This window comes from Macaca thibetana, chromosome 8 (assembly GCF_024542745.1).
Source record: "Macaca thibetana thibetana isolate TM-01 chromosome 8, ASM2454274v1, whole genome shotgun sequence".
NCBI lineage: Eukaryota > Metazoa > Chordata > Mammalia > Primates > Cercopithecidae > Macaca > Macaca thibetana.
Genome location: NC_065585.1, coordinates 41,910,736 through 41,923,836, shown reverse-complemented (window position 1 = coordinate 41,923,836; position 13,101 = coordinate 41,910,736). Strand labels below are relative to the sequence as shown.

The following is a 13,101-nucleotide window of genomic DNA, read 5'->3' as shown; positions in this document are numbered from 1 at the left end:
GGCACAGCTGGGTTTTATATATTTTAGGGAGGCATGAGACATCAGTCACATACGTTTAAGAAATACATTGGTTTGGTGTAAAAAGGCGGGACAACTCAAAGCAGAGTGGGCAGGCGGGGGATGGGGGCTTCCAGGCTATAGGTAAATTTAAACATTTTCTGGTCGACAATTGGTTGAGTTTGTCTAAAGACCTGGGATCCATAGAAAGGAATGTTTAGGTTAAGAACAAGGATTGTGGAGACCAAGTTTTATTGTGTAGAGGAAGCTCTTAGATGGCAGACTTTAGAGAGAGCAGGTTGTAAATTTTTTACAGACTTAAAGCGGTGGCTGGCTCTTAGATGATTACCTCCTGGATCTGGGAAGGAAGGAAGGAAGGAAAACAAAGGGGAAAAAGGATTCTCTATAGAATGTGGATTTTTCCCACAAGAGACTCTGTGGGGCGATTTCAAGATATGGCAAGGAAATATATTTTGGGGTAAAACATTTTGATTTTCTTCCTTGTTATGCCAGAGTCAGACTGGAAAGTAGACATAATATACAGGGTCGAACAAAACCTATCTGATGAGAATTTATGGTTTGTAGGTCATGACTCCCCAGGCCCCTTAGATAGGAATTTGGGCAAGATAAAACAAATCAGAGTTTAGTCCTCAATTGCAACGACTACCAACCTCTTGAACATCCTCATGGCTGCTTTTGGTTGGGTACTTTTCTGTCGATATGTCAGATTCAAAAGCTTCTCTTTCATAAAACGTTTCTGAGAAAATGCATTGTTATTCTAATTGTTTAATTTGCTAACTTAAATGCAGTGTCATTATTTGAAAGTGGATTTGTTTATGGCTTGGAACCTTTTGAGTCCTGTATCATCGGAGTTACAGAACTCCAGTTTGTCCTTTATCCGGAAGCACAACTTTTAGAGTTATTGTTGTTGCCATTTAGAAGTAGTAGTAGCAGTAGTCCTCGTTTCAGTATAATAGGGCTTTATATTTTAATTTGCTGTTTGACTGACATCATCTTTTTACAAATAAAATTAATGTTAATAGCTATAATTGATGTGACTAACCATCCTGGTTTGCTGGGGCCTGAGTAGGTTTCTGTGATGCAGGATATTTAGTTTTAAAACTTTCTGGCAGGCCGGGCATGGCGGTGGCTCACGCCTATAATCCCAGCACTTTGGGAGGCTGAGGCGGGCAGATCACAAGGTCAGGAGATCAAGACCATCCTGGCCAACATTGTGAGACCCCATCTCTACTAAAAATACAAAAATTAGCTGGGCATGGCTCACACCTGTAGTCCCAGCTACTCAGGAGGCTGAGGCAGGAGAATCTCTTGAACCCGGGAGGCGGAGGATGCAGTGAGCCAACATTGCGCCACTGCACTCCAGCCTAGCAACAGAGTGAAACTCTCTCTAAAAAAAAAAAAAAAAAAAAAAAAAAAAAAATTATCAGCCCTGGATAAACCAGAATAAACTAGGAGAAGTTGGTAACCCTCTCAATGTTATGTGACGTACTTAATTCTCTCAAAGAAAAGTAAAAAGCAGGCATTATTTCCTTCATTTTTCAGATAATAGAACTGAAACTCAAATGTCAAAGCAACATGTCTTGTTGCAACTAACTGGTAGCAAAGGCTTGCTCCATGCCCAGGTCTATCTGGCCCCAAAACTTGTGCTCTGAACATTTCCATTGTGCAGGCTTATGATATACAGATTTAAGAAATGGCCCTATTGTAATTGGGTTACAATTACATATATCTGTGGCTGTTACAGGAATGACTACTTTGTAGCCTCTTAAATAGGCTTGGAAATCCAACTACTGGATTTTTGCTTAGATTTTTAAGCTTAGAAGTACAGACTGAAATAGAGAGCTTTGTATCATCTGTGTATCACCTTTAATACACTTTTGTGAAATCTTACCAACAGTCTTTTCTAAAGAAAAGCATTTCTGCAGTTTGGAACATTTCCATTTCCATTCTGGAAAGCCCTCTTACCTCCCACCAATTTGAAGGGAATTCTACTGTCAATTTGGCTCACTTTAAAGAAACCCCTGCATTGTATTCCATGCCCCAGTCCTCAAAGCTGTGTAGTACACCAGAGATGGAAGTCAGATGGAACTGGTCTCATAATCATCACGGTTTTCTTTAGGAAACAGAATCACTGTTTTCCTTCACAACGCTTTGTGTGTGTGTGCATACGTGCATGTGCATCTGTGTGCGTGTGTGTGTGTGTGTGTGTGTGTTTAGCAGGCATGGGATAGCGCAATGTGAACTCGGAAAATGAAATAACTACTGTAGATGAAAACAGTCAAACTCTGTAAAACATTTGAAGAGATTTATTCTGAGCCAAATATGAGTGACCATGGCCCACGACACAACCCTCTGGAGGTCCCAAGAACATGTGCCCAAGGTGGGCAGGGCACAGCTTGGTTTTGTATATTTTAGGGAGGCAGGAGACATCAATCAAATACATTTAAGAAATACATTGGTTTGGTTCAGAAAGGCAGGACAACTTAAAGCAGAGTGGGCGGACAGGGGGCGGGGGCTTCCAGGCTATAGGTAAATTTAAACATTTTCTGGTAGACAATTGGTTGCGTTTATCTGAAGATCTAGGATCAATAGAAAGGAAATGTTCAGGTTAAGATAAAGGATTGTGGAGACCAAGTTTTGTTGTGCAGAGGAAGCTCTCAGATAGCAGACTTCAGGGAGAGCAGGTTGTAAAATGTTTCTTATCCTACCTAAAAGGGCACCTAGCACTTAGTTGATTATCGCCTGGGTCTGGAAAGGAAGGAAGGAAGACAAAAGGAAGGGGAAAGGGGATTCTCTACAGAATGTGGAGTTTTCCCCCAAGGGATGGCTTTGCAGGACCATTTCAAAATATGACAGAAAAACATTTTGGGGTAAAATATTTTTATTTTCTTCCTTGTTATGCCAGAGTCAGATTGAAAAGTAAGTCACGATATACAGGGTTAAATAAAACCCATCTGACGAGAATTTATGGTTTGTAGGGCATGACTCTCCAGACCCCTTAGGAATTTGGGCAAGATTTTTAAAAATCAGAGCTTAGTCCTCACTACTCTTAGAAAGAATGCTTTAAAGGACAGGAGGAGTTACAGACAACAAGAAATGCTTAGTTTCAAGGTTGTGTGATTTTATCAGTTCTCTGCTTTTGGGGAAAAATAAGCCCATAAAAGTCTTTGCTAGCCCTGGTGCCAGTTCAGGCTCAGAAAACCTGAGTGTAAGACTGAGCCCTAAACAGTATTGCCTACTGGTTGTTAAAGCAAGGGTACACTGACAAGTGTAGTGCATTCATTCATTCATTCATTCATTTATTCGAACAAAGTTAAACTGAGAGCTTGTGATGTCTCAGAACTGTGCTAGGCACTAGGAACACACAGAGGAAAGCAGTGACATCCTATCTCATGAAATCAATAGATAAGACTAAAATTATGTAGAGTCAAAATTATCCTTAAATGTTTCTCAAATCACCCATAAAGTGTTGTCTTTGGTTAGGTTCCCTAGAAGCAGAACCTGAGATAAGGATGCAAGTAATTGAAAGGATGAAAGTAATTGAAAAAGTACTCTCAGGTGAAACCTGCATGGTAGTAGAGGAAGCAGGGCAGGGCAGAGGATCAGATTCAGCAAATGTGTGAGTTCAGTCAGCTGAACAGCTATAGTCTAGCCTCAGCCTGACTACAAGGAGCCGTGGGGCACACAAAGCACCATGGATTTGTACCCCCAAAAGACAAAAAGGGCAGCCTTTTGTATCCTAACAATCAGGCATGGGATATGGGCCTCTCCAGGACATGGGCCTGTTTGGCATTCCTGGAGGAGGTGGCTCCAATCGGATGTGGGCAGTTCTCAAAAGAAGAGTGTGCTGTGAGCAGTTAGCAGCCAACAGTCACAGCAGCTGGGAGGGATGCTCTGGCAGAGTAAAGGGAATCTGGAGAGGGATGTCGCCATCAGCTACACAAGGACACAGGATTTATGTGACATGTTAGAAACATACATATCATTTGTTAATAAATACAACAGAACAATAGATTTTTCCCCATCAGTGCAATAGTTCACCATTTATTTGGATGCACTACAGAGGAAGTAGTTTGCTTGTGTTCAGGGGCCATGTTGTATGAAAAATGTGCGTCTCTCAACACCCAGCACAAGGAGATGCTCATGCCTGGAAGGGTGTTCCCACAGGATCTGAGGCAGACTATGTTCCCAGGAGGCAGACCCAGATGTCATCACACAGGATGTTAGGAAGTGCCCTTGAGGCCAACACCTGTGGAAAGGGGCAATGGAAGCAGGAGTGAGTTAAGGGAGAAGTCCAGCCACCCCTGCCCGGTGCAGCTAAATGGCTTGTGGGAGCTGACCTGTTTAGGGCCCAAATGGTCACACCTTTATGCCCTTCCATTTACCTGCATATTGGGCCATCTTGGGAAGGGCATGAACTTGAGTGAGGTGGCTCTCTGCAGCTGATGCTGTCCCCTCAAGGGACAACTGGAGGCTACTTGCTGACTGTTCTCCCTGCAGCGAGGCAGCAGGTCCTTTCTGGAATGGGGCTGGGCAGCAAATAACTGTGTCCATCCACTAGTGGAGGCAACTCACAGGCTCACTCGTATTCACCCCCAGCACACAATCACAAGAATAGGCACAAGACTGCCCCTCACCAAAGTTGTTTTCTCATTGGGGGGGATGGAAAGTCAGGGACTGGACACACATACTTAAAGAACCTACAATTTAATTAATGCTTCAATGTTTAATATTAATTCAGAACTTTTGTCACTGGTTTATCCTTAGTTAGAAGTGGATAGTCTATCCTACTTTTTAAGGTTATTTTTTTCCCATTTTCATTTAGTGACAGGCATTGTACTAAGTACCTTACATGCATTACCTTATTTAATCCATACAAAAATCTTATGAGAGAGATAATATTATTATTTCCAATTTTATAGATAAGGGTTAGAGAGGTTAGAAAAAACTTGCCCATAGTGAAATCATATAGCCAGTATTTGAACCAAAGTCTCTCTGACTCCAAAGCTCAAACTCTTAACCACTCTACTGAAGCCAACTATGAAAACTTTCACATTACCCTTTGATGGACCGTAGCTCATTCACTCATTCACTCAGCAATGGTTCTTTTTTTTTTTTTTTTTTTTTTTTTTTTTGAGACAGAGTCTCACTCTGTTGTCCAGGCTGGAGTGCAGTGGTGCGATCTCGGCTCACTGCAAGCTCCACCTTCCGGGTTCACGTAATTCTTCTGCCTCAGCCTCCCAAGTAGCTGGGACTACAGGCACCTGCCACCACGCCCAGCTAATTTTTGTATTTTTAGCAGAGACAGGGTTTCACTGTATTAGCCAGGATGGTCTCGATCTCCTGACCTCGTGATCCACCTGCCTCAGCCTCCCGAAGTGCTGAGATTACAGGCGTGAGCCACCACGCCCGGCCACTCAACAATGTTTTAATGAACATGCCCTATTCCAGGCTCTGTGCTGTGTTGGTATTAAAGATTCAACAAAGAAACCTCTGATAGGAAGCATATGTGCCTGCGTTCTTGTGGGTCATCCTTCCTCACTCTGTGTGTGTGTGAGTGTGTGTGTGTATTTGTGATAATCTCAAGAGATTAATGCAAATTGTGAGGACCTTCACATATTTCTGTGAAAGGAAAATAAAAATCTCAGGACTCCAAACTCACTATGCCAAAGGGAAAAGTTAAGCTTAGGAGTTAAGTTACCCAAAACTGCCTTCCATTTTGTTCCTAAATAGATAACTGCAAAGACAGAAGGCCACGTACCTTTCTAGGGGACTCCCTCACAATTTCTCACAAAGAAATTCCTTGTGGGCCCTAAGGTCTTTACCCTAAAACAGATTTCTGTTGGATTTCACCCCATGTAAATTAACAGCTTATCTTCACAGGTGTGGGACAAAGACAGGACTAGGAGTCATCCTTCTGCTCACTTGAGACAAATGCACATTTTACTCATTAACTATTCTATGTTTCTTTTATCTTATGTAAAAATGCAAGTTCATTGAGCATGAGACGAATGCATATTTGACTGTTTCTCTATCCCTTCCTCTCACATATAAAATGTAGATTCAGTGAATGCTCATCAAAGCTTCAAAAGAATGTAACTGTTTTCCCTTTTTCTCTACCCTCCCTTTTCCTTTCCTCTTTCCCCTACTGCCGACTCTTTCCCCCTTAAATATTGAAGTCCTCAAACCCTCTTTGGGAGTTTTCTCACAGATCACAAATGTTCCTGTGATTTGTGTTCCTTTTTCCCAGGCACACTCTCAACTGGGGCAAAATAAACCTCTAAATTGATTGAGACTTGCCTCAGTCATTTTCTTTGGTTTACATTTCCTAGTAACTCAATTCACTGTTTTCAACTTAACAGGCTAAAAGAGATGCTAAGAGAATGTCTGCAAAAGAAGTCACCATTAATGTAACAGACAGCATCCAACAGATGGACAGAAGTCGAAGAATCACAAAGAACTGTGTCAACTAGCAGAGAGTCCAAGCAGAAGGGTAGATGGACTTCTTCTGTGTCCTTCAAGGCACTGGATACCATCAAAGAACCTTGAAGAAGTGGCTGCCCCTTGCTGGACCTGAATGCTACTGAGTCCCTGGCAAGACTGTCTTACCTGGCAGCAAACTGCTGCCTGATTTGTTGGGACCCTTCTGAGCCTTCTACTTATCATGTAAATGTATTGGCATAGTGCTTACATATGTTAATAAACTGCAAATGTGCAGTTCAGTTTGTCTCTTTGCAACTCCTATAATAGGGTCTGGTGTAAAAGTAGTGAGTTAAAACTACAGGTCAGTTTATGAAACAGAAAAGTAGGAATGCATTTCCTGGGTGAAAGAGTCACACCTTAGTACTAAACTCTCCTGACCATTATAGTGTGTTCTGTTTCAGGCAAGCTTATTCTTTCCTTCTTTCATTTTAAATATTATCATTACAAATCTTACCAGGGTCACTTAAAAGCTGGCTTCCATCCAACTCTAAACCCACATATTGAAAAAATCAAGGTAGAGAAAAACTCCTTGTTATCCTTGTTTCCTTAGCTTCGTATGAGACAGATCAGATCCAGTTTCCCATGGATCAACCCACTGCCCATAGCATGTCTTTGGGAGGTGTCTGTGAAGCAGTCATACCTGCTCCTCATCTGCCTGGAAAGTCCTCCTATTCTGATGTCCACGTTGGCCTCCAGTCCTTAATGTCACCATGCTTGTGGCCAATGCATCCAAATAAGGATACCCCTCAGGGCTCAGCCAGACATTGCAATTTTACATAGCTTTCCAGTTCCCTTTGCTTATCTTCTTAACTGTCTTCCCTCTCTATTGGGGTCATTTGCAATTGTTAATCAAAGATTGAACACTGCGTAGGAGAAGGAGATGATCCAGAGACATGTGGCAGCATGCATGGCTTCACCTTGGTCTCTCTGTTCACCACCCCAGGACTATCATTTTGGCATCTACAAAGGAATCACTTTAGAAAGCCAGCACCTGGTTGATGTGTATTCACACTGACATTAGATTGATGTGCACTGCATTAGAAATGAGGTAGCTGACACAGAAAAAGGATGTTTTGATAGGAATAATTTTCTAGTATGTCTTGAAACGTTCATCTGGATGTATTTTCCTCCAAACTAATGTAGCAGGATTTTTCAAGGATTGTTAACATGCCTGGGATTGGGAAAGATAGGACTAAAGTTGTACCAAACTATACCAATAAATTCCATGTTTAGCAGAAATAGGCAGCCTAATGATGTTATGTTTATATAACATAGTCCGGAGAACTGACATGCAGGTCAAAAGTCAGATACACAACCTCCTTATCTGCTAACTCTGTTATTCTTCACACACAAGTGGGTAGTGTCATTTTTCCTTCCTTCCTTCCTTTCATTGGCAGATTGCATATTTATTCAATAAACATTAAATGTCCATCCTGTGCCAGGTACTGTGCAGATGTTGAGGGATTTGGAGTCTGGTTAGTCATTACTGTCTATCCTGAATCTAACAGTGACTTCATAACTAGGAGACTGAATTAGACCCTTAAGGTATAGTGTGTGTTGCAAATCACTCAGCAATGGAATCTTTTATATTCAGGGTAGGTTTGTGTCTTAAACTAGGTGTTCTAATCACTGTACAAGACTTTACCATACACAAAACTATAGTTTTTCTAAACCTTTATCATTTTGTGATTCTTTGAGAAAGGGCTTTTAGGAACTTTATGTTCTAAAAAAATTGTCTTAATAATAATAAAACAAAAGCAAAACCTGTGACTCATATGTCCCCACTGACATTACTCAGCAGGAGCCCCCAGCTGCCAAAGGTTGGCAGTGATCCTGCGAGTTCAAGGGCTCTTTCTCCCTGGGGATGTGCTTTGTGGCTTCTCTTTACAGCTTTGTTTCTGCATCAGTTCGCTGCTGCATGTCGTTTGGAATTTATCACCGTAAGAAAGTGTCTCTGTTTTATATAGAAGCACTTTCTCACTTCCAGGGGAGAAGGAAATGCAGGGCATATGATCTGGCCCTCCCCAGAACAATCTGGATTTCATGGAGACAGCAACCAGAAGTTAAACCATGTGACTAAAAATGCATCTGGCTACTTTTTCATGTGTGTATGAGACAGAAACTAATCCTTCCTATCCTTTTAGGATAACACTTTTCATGGCAAAGTTTGTGTCAATAAAGTCATTAATTTTAAACATATTTGGGCAGTTACAGAGAATCTTTACTGGAACCTTAAATTTGTATGCAGAGCTATTTAGACTTTTTTTTTTTTTTAAACGAAGACCTTTTACATAAGTGATCCCTGTGAATCCTCCAAAAAGCCTTGTGAAGTAGGTAAGGAGAATGCTATTAGCACCAATTTACACTTATAGAAATATTTATAGTCTAGTCAACTAGTAAGTTTTGGTGTAGAGATTCAAGTGGGGGAAGACTGTCTGCAAATTCAGTTCTTTTCCTACCACCACATGGTGCCACCATGTCTAGAAGGTCTGGTGTAACCGGGAGATGAGGCCATTTAGAGGGGAATTGTCATGGAGCCTTGGGCTGGGCTGAGCCCAAGTCTAAGAGGACAATTTGGGTGATTGGAGGGGGCTAGAGAGAGAGAATTGAAGAGGGCTGGTAGTGAAGGCAGTGACTGGAAAGGGCCAGTGAGTTCTCAGGGAGTTTGGGTCTGGTCCAGGCTCACTTATCCCTCCAGAGAGGGTGACCTTGACCTGGTGTGAGAGGTCAGGATACTGAGAGGGACTTTATAGTTCAGAGAACATAGAAATTGCACTCCTTGGAATAACTGCTTAGACCTAAAGGTAAGGGAAGCCAGGGACTGCCCATGCTGCTGCCAACGTCCTGAGCACAGCTTAGATGTACAGGTAACAGACAGTAGCCCCTCAGACTTTATTCATGGCCCACCTTCACAGTGCTTTCCACAACCCACCCCCACCTCCCAGGGTACCTGAACACACTCCCGTTTGCACTGCCTGTCTGAGTCCTGCTAACCTGCATCTGTTTTTGATCCTCACCAGCCAGACTTGCAGGCTGCCCCATGTGACACTGAAATGCCTCCCATTCACGTTTGCTGCTATAAGCAGGGTTTACGATACTGGCAGCTCCTCTGCTGAAATCAGGTAACAGAGCTGCTGTTTTTAGCTGTCATGGTGTCAAAACTTAGGAATTTCACATAAATAACCAGCTCTGGCAGAGACTCCTACTTTAGAACTCCAATATCCATCCTTCCCTTCTTCCTTAGTTTAGCACATGTCCACTTAGAAAAAACATTACACTTTCCAGCCTCCCTTGCAGCTAGAAGTTGCTGCACAATTAAGTTCTAGACAATGAAATGAAATAAAAATGAGGCATAGAAGTTTCCAGGAAGTCAGGCTCGCTCTTTCCCCTTTTGCTTCCTGGTGTACAGAATGAGGAGGTAATGGCTGGAGCTACCTCAGTCCACTGGGCCATAAAGTAACTTCAAGAATGAAAACCATGCCAAGATGAGCAACAAGTTAGAAGGAGCATGAGTCCCTAATTCCTTTGAGCTTCATGAGTCTTTGACTACATACCTCAAACCTCTTTTTGTGGGGAAGTCGCTGTTTCAAATGATTACTCACATCCAAAACTAATTCCTTTTCTTTTCAAGTCTGAGAAATTGAACAAAACTATTATAATTTGTATGCATATACTTCCATCTTTCGAAAAATTGGAAGATCGCTCACCCTTGGGCCCTTGGCTGCTTGGCCACATCTGGCTGGAGTTGATGAGTCTGCATTGGCTATAGCTGGGGGGTCTCAGATTGTGATGGTCCCTACCACTTATTGTGGCTTACACACGGTAACCTCCCCATTTCTGTTACCTGCCAGAACCTAGAGACATTTGAGCTTGTAACTCCTGCTCCACTTTATGTTCCCAAGCATGTTGTCTTTACACTCTTTTCAGGAGTCATTAAGATACACAAGGTCATATTCTTCTGTTTCACCAGTCTGGGAAGTGGCTAATCTCAGGAGAATTTTCTGAGCAAATTATGAATATTATCTAATATTTAAAATCATGCATTCACTTAACTTATTTATTTAATCCAAATGTATTTACTGAGACTCTTCAATGTGCCAGAAGTTGGGATGTGGTGAGAGATACCACAGATATGGTCCCTACCCTCATGGAGATGGCAAAATAGTAGAGGAAACAGACAATAACAATGTAAAGAAATAAGTTATTACAGTAACTTAAGATGGGGATAAATGCTGAAAAGAATGTTAACAGGAGAATGAGCTGGACAGAAGCAGGAATGGAAGCAGGAGACCGTTTAGGAGGCTACAGCTATAACCCTGGGAAGAGATGTCAGTGCAAGGAATAGGGTAATGGTTGCAAAGATGGATGAAAATAGATGGATGCTGAGAACATTTTGGAAATAGAAACATTAGGACTTGCTGATGGACTGGGTGTAGAAAGTGAAGTCAAGGGAGAAATCAGGGTGATTCCTAAGTTTTTTGATTTGAGCAACAGGGTTCTTGGCAAGATAGGGGAAAACGAGGCGGGAAAAGTTTTTTTGGGGAGGCAGTGAAAATCAAAAAGAACCATTTTAGACCAATTAAGTATGAAATAACCAAAGGGAGGTGTCCAGCAGGGAACTGGATGTACGAGTCTAAAGTTCAAGGAATTGGTCAAGGGTGGAGCTGTGCATTTGGGGGTCATCAACACATGCAAGATATTTAATGGCACAGGAGTTAGTTCACCTGATGAGAAGCTAGTGAGGGAAGTCCAGGGCTGTGCCGAGAGACACTCCAACATTCAGAGAGTTGGTGGTGGAGGAAGAGTCAGTAAAGGGTACTGAGAAGTGCTGAGGCAGTTAGGAAGAAAACAGGGAGCTCATTTACTGAAGCCAACATTTAAAAAAAGGTTTCATGAAGGGAGAAATGGTCAGTCATGGTGAATGCTGCCAAAAGGTGAAATCACGTGAGAACAGAGATGTGACTCCAGCTAGCACCATGAAAGTGACTGGTGATCTTAACAAGAACAATTCCAGCAGAGAGTGGTCACAGAGCCAGACTACAGAGGTTGATGACTGGAGGGGTGGTGAGGAAGTGGAGAGAATGACAAAAAAACAAACTGTCTTTTGAGAAATGTTGCTATGAAACAAAGCAAAAAGAGGCCAGCAATTGGAGAAAGGGACAGGTCAAGGAGAAGTCATAAAAAGTGTGACATAGTAGAGTATATTTCTCAACAATTGCAAGGATTCCTTAGGGTGAGGTTGAAGCTGGAAGGGTGGGGGCATTATCCATGGAGTAAAAAAGTCCTTGAGGAAGTGAGAAGAGAACAGATCCAGGGCGCAGGTAACCACATTGAAATTTAAAACCTCTGTATGATAAACATCCACATAAAGATGAATGATAGTCTATTAGAAGATATCTACAGCCCATGTATCACAGAGTTAGTATAGTCATATACATTTAAACAAATGAGAATTTCATAAGCAAAAGACAAATGACCAAGAGAAAATAACATGAACAGGCAGGAGGAAAGTTGAATGGCCAATAAAAATACAAAAAGATCCTCAGTGTCATCAGTAATTAGGCATATGTGGGTTTAAAAAAAAAAAGATGCCACTTTTTTACCTGATTAGCAAAGTTTTTAAAATGTGATAATATCAGTGTTGGGAAGGGTGTGGGAAAGAAGTAATGTCACACACTGCTGGTTGAAACGGAATTAGTGATACTATGTTGGATGGTGTAGGGCAGACAAAGCTTTACCTCTACCTTCATAGGAACCCCAGCAGGGCCTGAGAATTAGATTGGCATAAAACAGACTAGCAGGAGAGGAACATACAGATTTATTTAATTTTAAGTTTTATGTGACTTGAGAGACTTTATAAAGAAATGACTGCCCAAGGAAGTTGCAAAATCTCAATGCTTTCCTACTATGTTGCACAAAGTGAGGCAATTGTGAAAAAGTAATTAAAATATACAGGAAAGCTAAAGAAAGATAAGAGTTGTTTTAACAAAATTCGATTGTTTACAGAGAATTTTCTCTGTCTCTGTTGATAAAGATTTCTTTCCTCCTGATACAAAGCAGGCATCTTTTACATGGGAGTTTTATGTGCTTTCAGGAAAAAAAGAAGTCAGAAAGTTCTGCTTGAAGAACTGAGCACTTGGCTCATACCTGTAATCCCAGCACTTTGGGAGGCTGAGGCGGGAGGATCACTTGAGGCCAGGAATTTTAGATCAGCTTGGGCAACACAACAAGACCCCATCTCTACAAAAAGAAAGAAGAAAGAAAGAAAGAGAGAAAGAGAGAAAGAGAGAGAGAGAAAGAAAGAAGGAAAGAAAGAGAAAGAAAGAAAGAAAGAAAGAAAGAAAGAAAGAAAGAAAGAAAGAAAAAGAAAGAAAGAAAGAAAGAAAGAAAAGAAAGAAAAAGGGAAGAAAGAAGGGGAGGGAGGGAGGGAGGGAAGGAAGGAAGGAAGGGAGAGAGAGAGAGAGAGAGAGAGAGAGAGAGAAAGAAAGAAAAAAGAAAGAAAAGAAAGAAAGAAAGAAAGAAAGAAAGAAAGAAAGAAAGAAAAGAAAGAAAGAAAGAAAGAAAGAAAGAAAGAAAGAAAGAAAGAAAGAAAGAAAGAAA

The 13,101-nt window shown here is 41.5% G+C and overlaps 2 protein-coding genes across 39 annotated transcripts in view; both read left to right on the top strand.

The window, feature by feature from the left end:
• BAALC (BAALC binder of MAP3K1 and KLF4) overlaps window positions 1-8,700 on the top strand; it is a 1,274,875-nt gene extending 1,266,175 nt beyond the window's left edge. For all 38 annotated transcript variants that reach the window (XM_050800757.1, XM_050800737.1, XM_050800752.1 and 35 more), the window contains one exon: window positions 6,381-8,700. In XM_050800757.1, the coding sequence (XP_050656714.1) occupies window positions 6,381-6,491 (111 nt within the window). In that variant the 3' untranslated portion in view covers window positions 6,492-8,700. The remainder of the gene's footprint in view (window positions 1-6,380) is intronic.
• CTHRC1 (collagen triple helix repeat containing 1) overlaps window positions 1-13,101 on the top strand; it is a 403,863-nt gene that overhangs the window by 240,005 nt on the left and 150,757 nt on the right. The window lies entirely within an intron of this gene.